The following is a 10,766-nucleotide window of genomic DNA, read 5'->3' as shown; positions in this document are numbered from 1 at the left end:
AGCATTGTCCCCAGACTTCCCCCCTACCTCCAGTAAGGTGTATATTCCTTTATTGGGGATGGGGGCAGAGTTCTTCAGATGCCCTAATAACGTACATATGACCTGACTAGGAAGCTTTGCTCCTGAACTACCCTCCACATCCATTGGAATACTTTACTTACTTATGTTGTTACTAGACGCAGGCCAGTAGGCCTCTGTATCCAGATCCTCAATGATTATTTTTCTGGTGACATTGAGAGTTGCTTCAAAATTATACTTGATATCTTGTCTATCCCAGTGCTTGTCCAAATGATGTTCGAAGGAAGACTTAATAGAAGCATTTACAACAGGAGTAGGCAGGCTGTTCCAGACATCCACAATCCTGTGTGTAAAATAGTTCTTTCGCGACATTTTTTTAGCTCTCCTCTTGCACAGCTTGTAACCATGACCCCTGGACCCCTGAGAGGGGTGTGTATTGCTTAGTAGAGGGGATCTGTCATTTGAAAAAAAAAAAATGTATGCTTTTATCTATCCCCTAGTGTAAGAGGCTGGTAGATTGAGATAGACATTTAGGTAGATAGAGGGGTAGGAAGAAAGATATTCAAATTTTATTACCTGGATGTTTTGAAACAATGGCCGAGAGGAAGTTGCAGAATTGCATATTCTTGCTTGCCGTCTGATGTTTTGTAAATATAGGCTAGGGTATTGATAGAAGTACTGATATGACGAAATGTAAACATTAAGCCACGTTCCACTTGCGACAGAAGTGCTTGCATAAACATTATTGCTTGAGACAGTATAACAGCCTTTCGATCGGAGAAAAGGGTGGAGGAGAGAAGTTATTGGTGCACGGAAGTAAAGTCACGCCCTTAAAGGGTGGCGCTTATTTGTAACATTCAAAGTTATTGGATGAATTAAATAGTGACATTGAAGCAGACTTGGCTTTGTGGGTGTACAAGGATCCCAAGGGGAAGTCCCTTGGTGTAGCTCGAATAACCAAGTGTAATTGATAAGAAAGAAAAGAAGATAAATTATATCTCCATTTTAATTCACCCCATCAAGAAACATTACTAATTTGTTACAGAAGATTTGGTGGAAACATACTTAAGAGAAGGAAGTGGCATGGGGCCTACAGATGAATAATATAAGTGACTAAAGTGTTAGTGGCAACGGAGCTAACAGTGATGGTAGCGGTGGGATGAACCTCCTCCGAAGTGATTAGACGAACGCCTACAAAGAGTACACCAATTGACAGTACAACCGCAACCAAGCCTGTGTTAATAGAATAAGGAGTCTTCATACTATGAGTGGAACAAGACGATCTCCAACGAACGACGAGGCTGAAGTACGTAAGGAAGACTTGCGTAGAGGCAGTCAAGTCAAATCAGCTTACTGAAGGTATGAATAACACAGTCTTGCATCATGAGGCTCATACCTCAAATATAAACATTCCTTAATTCACTGGTGATGAAAACACCTTAGGAGATAATAAGTTCCTTAACTTAATGGATACATTAATTGTAAGCAAAAATATATCAGATGAAAAAAAGGAAATTAGAAATCTTGAAGGAGAATGTAGATCCTGAGAAAGGTAGAGGTAGGTTTATCATAAATTTCCAGCAAATGGAAGATATGAACCAATATGAAGCCCATAAGAAAGCATTCATTAAACATTTTACTTCAAAGTGTGATCAGGATCCTATCAGGTCTTTGGTTAGAATGATCAAAGAAGTTAGAAGTGAATCAGACACAATACTTAACTAGATTAGATAGATGGTCAAAAGACATGATTTCTATCTTGAAAGATTCAGATTGGATAGAAAGATCTAGTGACAAAATGAAAGTTTCTCAGGTAATAAATTGATCATATTTGGATTGTTGACTAAAAGTTCTGATGATTTAATGACAGAAAAGCTGTATAAAGATCTCAAGTCAAATATGAATTTAGGAGAGTCCCTTGGTGTAGCTCGAATAACCAAGTGTAATTGATAAGGAAGAAAAGAAGAAAAACTATATCTCCGTTTTAATTCACCCCATCAAGAAACATTACTAACTTGTTACAGAAGATTTAGTGGAAAAATACTTAAGAGAAGAAAGTGGTATGGGGCCTACATATGAATAACGTAAGTGACTAAAGTGTTAATGGCAACAGTGGGATGGATTTTTTTGTCTTAGCCTCCTGATAGGGGGGATTTTGTGACATTAAACCGTATCATCATCACCATCACTGTATAGATGTATGATTGGCTGTGGTACTTGCCCCAGATAACCAAAACTGCTCCCAGAGATCTGTGCCACCAGCAGGGGTGGCAAAGGCATCTTGTGAGGTTTGGTCACCAACTTCCTCTATGCTGGGGGTTGGGGGGTGGATCCATGATGCAGACACTGCCACACCAGAAAGACTGCATTGTACACAATTATGCACATGAACAGCACAACATATACTGTGTGTCCTTTTGACAAATGGAAATAAGCTCCACTGCAAGGACTTGAACCTTTGCCTTAGTGACTGCTTATTATGAAGCAAAGACAATAGCCTCATCTTTGCTTCATAATAAGCAGTTGCTAAGGCAAAGGTTTGAGTCCTTGTGGTGGAGCTTATTTCCATTTGTCAAAAGGACACAACTTGTCGGATGGCTCACTATAATAAAGATTTGGTGAAATTAGAATAGGGACCTAGTTGGCCTAGTACTGTCGTACGACCTGGCCGGCTCCAGGCTATCGTCTGCTTCATAATAAATAGTCGCTAAGGCAAAGGTTTGAGTCCTTGTGGTGGAGCTTATTTCCACAACATATACTGTACGAGTACAAGGGATTTGTGGGAAAACCACGTCCCAGCCATGGTGATTGTCAGGGAAGTGGGACCGCTTGGCCAGACGGTCTAGGGAATGCCAACAACAACAATTTGCTGCCCTGCACAGGACCTGCATGTTGAAGGCATGTATCACAAATACATTTTGGTGAGATGATGCAGTTCATACCCATGAATAGTCTTCATCAGAATAACTGAATAAAAACCATTTTGATGTTTACTCACTTTGATTGTGGTTTTGTAACAATGGTGTTCAGTTGGTCTTTGAGGAATTTTTTGCCACAGCCAAAAGGTGAGTGGTACTGGTCACCAGGTTTTATGAGAGATGTTTTCATGAAGAAATGTTAAGTCTGTCTTGGGAGCAGTGGAGAATGATGTATTACCTGTTTTTAGTGTATTGTTAGCATATTGAGTTAAATTTTTTAATTGATATTATTGTAATGGAGGATAATGTTCCAACTGGAAATTGGGCAATGATGGTATATGTGCCTTGGTAATCAAAGAAAACTGTTGATATGGTGGTCATGTTATTTGGAATTGTCTTAATAAAGAAAGTTATGCATTTATATGTTTATTTACAATTGCAGCAAAAAAAATCTATACACTAAGGACTTTTGGACAATAAAACTCAAAAGTACAACTAACATGTGCTTTATTTCCACTTAAGAGTTACATTTAGTATTTTGTCATGTTCCCCTTGTTCTTGAGTACCATCTGGATCCTTCTGGGCATTGAAGAGGCGAGTTTGGTGAAGTAGGCGCTGTCCATAGTGACCCAGATCTTCTTCAGCACCTCCTTCAGGTCTGGAATACTGGTGGGTCGCATTTTCTCCAGTTCGTTTTTCATCAGATTCCAGGCATTTTCTATTGGGTTCAAGTCTGGGGAATTGCCTGGCCACTCCATAACACTGATATTGTTGTCATTAAGGAACTTTATCACTTCCTTAGACCTATGGGCAGGGGCACCGTTATGCATGAAATGATCACACTCATGGATGTCCCAAAATTCGAGCATGTGATCCCTCAAAACATTGATATAGTTGCTCCCTTTCATGGTCACATTCTTGGGGAGGAAATATAATCCACCCCTGCCCTTGTTACCACTAAAGGCACCCCACACCATCACACTGTCTGGGTGTTTCACTGTTTTAACTGTGTACCGCGGGTCGAATCTGGACACATAACTGGGGCGACGAACGATCTTGGAGCTGCCCCTGATCAGCCTGAATGTATTTTCATCACTGAACATCACCTTCTGCCACTGCTCTGATGTCCAGTCCTTGTATTTCTTACAGAAATCAATCCGTTTCTTCTTCATGGCCTCGGTGAGCAGGGGCTTCTTGGCGGCACATTGAGCTGTCATTTTGAGGTCCTTCTGCAGCCGATGTTGGATCGTTCTTACAGCAACGTTTTTAAGGAGAGCAGGATGTTTTTGCTTCAGACTAACAGCTGTTATACATGGATCTGACATCACTTCTCGTTTTAGGATCTTGTCAGTGCGAGTAGATGTCTTCTTTGGGGCTCCAGAGCCTGGCTTTCTTGGTGGTACCGTACCAGGAGGGTGTGTGGCGGCTGCTTTCTTCAGGCTGTAAATGACCATTCGTGTCACCTGCAGGCCTGCGGCAACACGTATCACAGACATTCCCTGCTCTAACAGAGCTAGGGCGCAGGCCTTTTCTTGCATTGAAAGCTTGGAACGACCCATTTTGATCATCAGAAGGAGAGTTAGAGGGCACCAGATTCAGTGAAAAAGTGAACAAAAGGGCACTAAAGAGCAGCATGCATAAACTCCTCTCTCACCTAGCCCTGGCACTGAAGCGTGATGTGTTGGCGAAGTGTAAAAAGGCGCGCTCTACACACCCACGTCATCAGTAACTCCGCCCACTTTTTATTATGGCGGGAAATCAAGTGAAATCTATTCATAAAATCCCGTGTATAGATTTTTTTTTTGCAGAAAAAATGTATAGATTTTTTTTTGCGGCGACTATATATGTGTAAATTTTATTTATATATTTTTATGTACTTATTGGATGGGGAATGGGGGAGTGAGGGAGTATGTGTGAAAAATAATTTGACACAGCCTGAAGGGATTTCTCCCTGTTTGCTCCATTTCTGCATGAGAGGATGGAGGGGGGAGGGCTGATTTAATGAAGTGGCCTTGCTGTGGATGTGCTGTGCCTTGTGACACTGCTTTTGATCCAGGGCAGTGGGCGAGATGTAGAGATGACCTGTCATCCAGGAGGAACCAAGATAAGAGGGAAGGAGAGGGGTGGATGGGAGTGGAGTATGTAGGGGATGGGATGGGTGGGAGTGGATTTTATGCCTTTGTTTTTTGGCAGCCTTCCTTGTAAGGAGGAAAGCCTTTGGAATATGTATGCATTATTATTATTTATTTATCCATTTTATTTATTTTATTTATTTTTCATGCAGGATGATCCACCTGAGTCAGATGATTCTGGGGATGAAATTCCACCGGGAGGCATATTTCCTGCAGGTGGGGGCCCTGGGAACGTAACAGAAAGTGAAGATGACAATGAAGAAGAAGAAGAAGAAGAAGCAGACAATGAAGAAGCTGCTGAACAGGTTAGCTAAAGCTCTTACCATTGCTTGTGAAGTTATATATAATTTTGTTATTGTTTATTGCACCCAGTTTAGGATTTTGTAATGCTTACATATAGCTACCTCTTATGTGAAGGATATATTCCATGAACTTTTGCATTGTTGAAATGGTGCAACTTAATCCTATTTTTTTTTTTCATAAGTTTTAATATAAATGTAGGGGGCTGTTTTAAGTGACTGTGTAACACAGCTGCCTGGATATAGTACATTCTCATTGCCTTACTTTTGCCACATTTACTTTCAGCTTTTCCCTCTCACGTACCCACCCAAACTCTGCCACTAGTTGCTTTAGACTCTCTGACCCAGACACAAGTTCAATGCCATCCATGCCAACAAATAGCTTGCCTTCCATTTCCCTCCACTGTAACTCATTGCCTTCAAACCCCCACCCCGCACATTGAACAACCATGATGATATTACACAACCCTGGTGTAGCCACACCTTTACCTCAAACCACTAATTTTTTCTATTTCCTACCTTAATGAACAGGTTTACCCATAATCCATATGTTGCAACACATCCCACAATGTCTTCATGTTGACCCTGTCATATATTTTCTCCAGATTCATGAAAGTCCAAAAGACATCCATACCTTTATTGTATATTATTTTTTTTCTCCTCCTAGACTAGTAGATAATTATATCCCAGTAGAGCCAGTAAAATATGGACCTCCCCCCCCCCAAAAAAAAAATGAAAGGGGTCTTCATTACATTCAGAAGCTCTTTCCTCTGCTGAATGGAATTATGAATTACCAAGGATAAATCTATAATGGATGGTACTTTGTCAAGGTGTTCACTTATTTATGTGTCCTATTATACCCACAGTATGATGAAGCGACAATGTCAGACAGTGGAGCAGCTTACAGTAGTTCATATTACAGTTCTAGTGTAAGTATTGATTCATTGATTTTTATGTATATATATATTCTATTTATTGATTTATTTATCTATTTTTAGTTATGGCTGAAGATTTTAACTTTCCTTGTCTCTTTCTATTCATAACAAACAGTAACATGTTTAAACTTATAAAATTTGTAACATTAACTGAAACATGGTGTTATGCTGCATTGCCTGATTTCTGAACTCAAAATGATAACATCAGGTGACCTTTGGGCCTGACTGGTGGCCATTGTTGGTCACCTGGGAGCTGTGGGTCTTGGGACAATTGATTGATTGATTGATACAAATTTAAAACCCATTTAACCATCCCTCTTGGTATTTCTGGGATGAAGTGTTGTCCCTAACCCCCCCTCCCTTCCTCATACTGCTTGGGTTAAAGTCAATGCAGTGAGGCACAACTCATCCAGAGGAGTGCCTAATAACTGGAGGTAGTTTACCTCCACCTCTTCATGTGGCAGCCCCCTTCCCTCTCCTCTCCTTATGCACTCAAAATAATTTATTAAACAGATGAAAATATCCCATTGGGTTGCATCACCCTTTCATCTATTCACAATCTCCCATTCACTCCTCTTTTACAATTTCTTCTCAGCTTGACAGATATTACATATACTGTATTTTCATAGCCCCATCACCCCAGCCATTCACCTCATTCTTGGTCTTTCTTTCAATCGTTCTCTCAAGGTTGCTACATCCTCTTCTGCTTTCCACACTCTCACTTTTCTCATTTGTTCTTAACATGTGCCCAAACCACCTCGGCACACAAATCTACCCAAAGCATCAGTTCATCCATTTCCTAGGCCCATTCTTTGCCTCAACTCTACATTTCTCACAATCCATTATTGTAAAATGTATATTTCTTGAATACTTAATCTCAAAAATAGACTCATCCTTTTTGCCTCCCCCCATATTCCAAGTCACAAATGCCACAGGTATGATCACTCCATATGACCTTCTCGTTGCATTTGTCCCCAAATACTTATTTCTCATAACAGTTTTAATTTTATCCTGACATTTAGTTGCTTCCTTCGCCTCTCTATGCACTCCTCTTCCATTCATCACTACATGTGACCCCAAACACTTAAAACTCACCACTACCTCAAGCCTCACACACATATTCAACTTGCCACCATCATTGGATAAATCTCATAACTGCTGTTTCACCTTTCACTTATGTTTCTCTCACATAGCCTTTGAAACTCGGTCACCAGCTTCATTGTATTTTTTAACAGGAAAGTGAAGCTGAAGCAACTATGGAGGAAGTATTTGGTATCAAACCGGCACTGGAAGCACAGAGAAATAAACCTCCAGATCTTGAGACAGACTCAGGTAACTATGCCCACTTTATATGAGTTTCGCTAATCATCTTGAATAGTCTGTTTATTTTTCTCTATCTATTCCCTGTGGTGGGGGAAAAGAATACTGCCACCAAGTATTCCCACTTGGATCGTAAGAGGCGAGAAGAAAGGGAAGGGGATTGGGACTAGACATCCCTCTCCTTGTAGCCCCACAGGAGACATTCCTAAAAGAAAAAGTAAAGGCATAAGAGGGTCTGGGAGTTTTCCGACCAGCACCCTAAGGTTTGGGTCTTTTAATGTGTGTGGATGTGGTACAGATGAGAGTAATAGGGAAGAGATAGATAGTATGTTTGTGAGAAGAAAGATGGATGTGTTGGCTTTGAGTGAAACTAAGCTGAGAGGGAAGGGCGAGTGTAAGTTTGGGAGTGTAAGTAGGAGGTTATCAGGAGTGAAGAGAGGGCGAGGGAGGGAAGGGGTGGCTATACTAGTAAGTGAAGAGATAGGTAAACGTGTAGTGGAGTGGAAGGAGGTTTCCTCAAGGATAATGTGGATGAAGGTGAAACTGGGAAAGGAGATGTGGGTTTTTGTAAGTGCATATGGGCCTGGCAGTGAGAAGAGCGTAGAAGAAAGGGAGGCTTTATGGATAGATTTAAATGAGTGCATAGAGGATTTAGGGAGAAATGTCAATGTAATAGTACTGGGAGACCTTAATGCTAGGGTAGGAAATGATCCAATTGATGGAGTGGTTGGGAAATGTGGAGTTCCAGGAAAGAATCGTAGTGGAGAGTTGATGGTGGAAATGTGTCTTGAAAGAGAGTTGATGATAGCAAATACAGTGTTTCGGAAGAAAGTCAAGCATAAGTACACATGGGAGAGGGTGGTGGATGGAAGGGTGGTAGATAGAGCGTTAATGGACTACGTAGTGGTAAATAGAATTATGATAGGAAGAGTTAAGGATGTACATGTGCTAAGGGGAGAGGGTGGGGGAATATCAGATAATTTTTTGGTGGAAGGTAAGTTGAGAGTGGAGGATAGATGGAGGAAGAGGGAAGGGACAAAAGGTAGGGAGGTGCTTAGAGTGAACTCTTTCAATGAAAAGGAAAAGGAGAAGGAGTACAAGAAGAAGCTGAAGGAGGAGTGGGAGGGAGTGAAGGATAGAGTAGAGCTAGGTGTGGAGAAGGAATGGGGATGGTTCAAGGAGGGAGTCACAAAGTGTGCAAAGATGGTGTGTGGAACAAGAAGGACAGGAGGAAATAGAAGAAAGGGTAGTGAATGGTGGGATGAGGAAACAAAGAAGGTTGTAGAAGAGAAGAAGCGAGCTTTCACAGATTGGTTACAAAATAGGACAAGGGAGTCATATGAGAGGTACAAAAGAAAAGAAAAGAGAAGTAAATCAAAAGGTAAAGGAGGCAAAGAGGAGAGCAGATGTGAAATGGGGTAAGAGTATGACAGAAAATTTTGAAAGTAATAAAAAGATGTTTTGGAAAGAAATTAAGAGAGGAAGAGGAGGCGAATCAAGTAGAGAAGAAAAGGTAAAAGGTGCAGATGGAGAGATGATAATGGAAGAGAAGGCAGTAAGGGGAAGATGGGCAGAATATTTTAGGGAGTTGCTAAATGTGAAGGAGGATAGAGAGGGAAAGATAGCTGCAGTGGGAAATGCTAAGAAAATGAGAGTGATGAGTGAGGAAAATGGAGGAGAAATAAGGAAGGATGAAGTGAAGGCAGTTGTTAAGATGATGAGAGCAGGTAAGGCACCTGGTCTGGATGGATGCCATGAAGAATGTCTAAAAGGAGGTACAGTGATGGTGGACTGGCTGGTGAGGTTATTTAATGTTTGCTGGAGAGAGGGTAGAGTGCCGGAGGACTGGAGGAGTGCCTGTATAGTTCCACTTTACAAGGGAAAAGGGGACAAGTGTGAATGTAGTAGTTTCAGAGGGATTAGCTTGTTAAGTGTAGTGGGGAAGGCTTATGGGAGGATCTTGATTGAGAGGATTAGGAGAGGAACAGAGGGAGTAATCGGTGAGGAACAGTGCGGATTTAGGATGGGTAGAGGTTGTGTAGATCAGATCTTTGTGGTAAGACAGATATGTGAGAAAGCTATAGGAAAGGGGAAAGATGTTTTTTTGGCCTTTATGGACCTGGAAAAGGCTTATGACAGCGTAGACAGAAAGGCACTGTGGGAGGTTTTGCAGATATACGTGATAGGAGGAAAGCTTCTAGGAGCTGTCAAGAGTTTTTATGAGAGTAGTAGAGCTTGTGTCAGGATTGGAAATGGAGAGAGTGAGTGGTTTGAGGTAAAGGTGGGACTTTGTCAAGGATGCGTTATGTCGGATGGGGTAGTGCGAGAGGTAAATGCAAGGGTAGTGAGTCAGGGATTGGAGATGGTTAAAGAAAATGGAGAAAAGTGGGAGGTGAGCCAGCTGTTGTTTGCGGGCGACACTGCACTTGTGGCAGGATCGGAGGAGGGATTGAGGAAGTTGGTGACAGAGTTTGGGAGAGTATGTGACAGAAGAAAGCTGAAGATACATGTGGTAAAAGTAAGGTGGTGAGAAGTACAAGGGGTGAAAGTGGCAGTAGTATGGAAGTGAGCATTAAGGGAGAGCGACTGGAGGAAGTGGATAGTTTTAGATATTTGGGTGCAAATGTGGCAGGAAAAGGTGGAGGTAGAATGTAGATCGAGAGAAGCGAGTAAATGCCTTGGTGGATTAAAAAGTGTAATGAGGAATAGAGATTTGGGAATGGATGCTAAGAGGAGACTGTATGAAGGAGTGATTGTGCCAACAGCACTGTATGGGGCAGAAACATGGAACATAAGAGAAGAAGAGAGAAGGAGTTTGAATGTGTTTGAGATGAGGTGTCTGAAAAGTATGATGGGGGTTACTAGGCTGGATAGAGTGAGAAATGAGGAGGTGAGGAGGAGAACAGGGGTAGAAAGGGAGTTGGGAGATAGGGTTGATGAAAGAGTATTAGGATGGTTTGGACACATGAAAAGAATGAGTGAAGAAAGACTAGTAAAAGGTATGGAAGGCAGATGTGGAAAGAATGAACATGAGGGGACGTCCTAGGATGAGGTGGATGGATGGGGTGAAGGGGGCTTTGGGGAAAAGGGGAATGTCTGTTGAGGAAGGACGGGAGAGGACAGAAGACGGGTGAATGGAGAATG

The 10,766-nt window shown here is 41.6% G+C and overlaps 1 protein-coding gene across 2 annotated transcripts in view; it reads left to right on the top strand.

Moving 5' to 3' along the window:
- LOC143029667 (tigger transposable element-derived protein 1) overlaps positions 1 to 10,766 on the top strand; it is a 37,993-nt gene that overhangs the window by 1,592 nt on the left and 25,635 nt on the right. For both annotated transcript variants that reach the window (XM_076192479.1, XM_076192480.1), the window contains exons 2-4: positions 5,221 to 5,373; positions 6,234 to 6,296; positions 7,538 to 7,634. In XM_076192479.1, the coding sequence (XP_076048594.1) occupies positions 5,221 to 5,373; positions 6,234 to 6,296; positions 7,538 to 7,634 (313 nt within the window). The remainder of the gene's footprint in view (positions 1 to 5,220; positions 5,374 to 6,233; positions 6,297 to 7,537; positions 7,635 to 10,766) is intronic.

Source organism: Oratosquilla oratoria, chromosome 11, assembly GCF_046742065.1.
Source record: "Oratosquilla oratoria isolate Oo_2021 chromosome 11, ASM4674206v1, whole genome shotgun sequence".
Taxonomy (NCBI): Eukaryota; Metazoa; Arthropoda; class Malacostraca; order Stomatopoda; family Squillidae; genus Oratosquilla; species Oratosquilla oratoria.
This window is presented reverse-complemented; position numbering and strand designations above follow the sequence as displayed.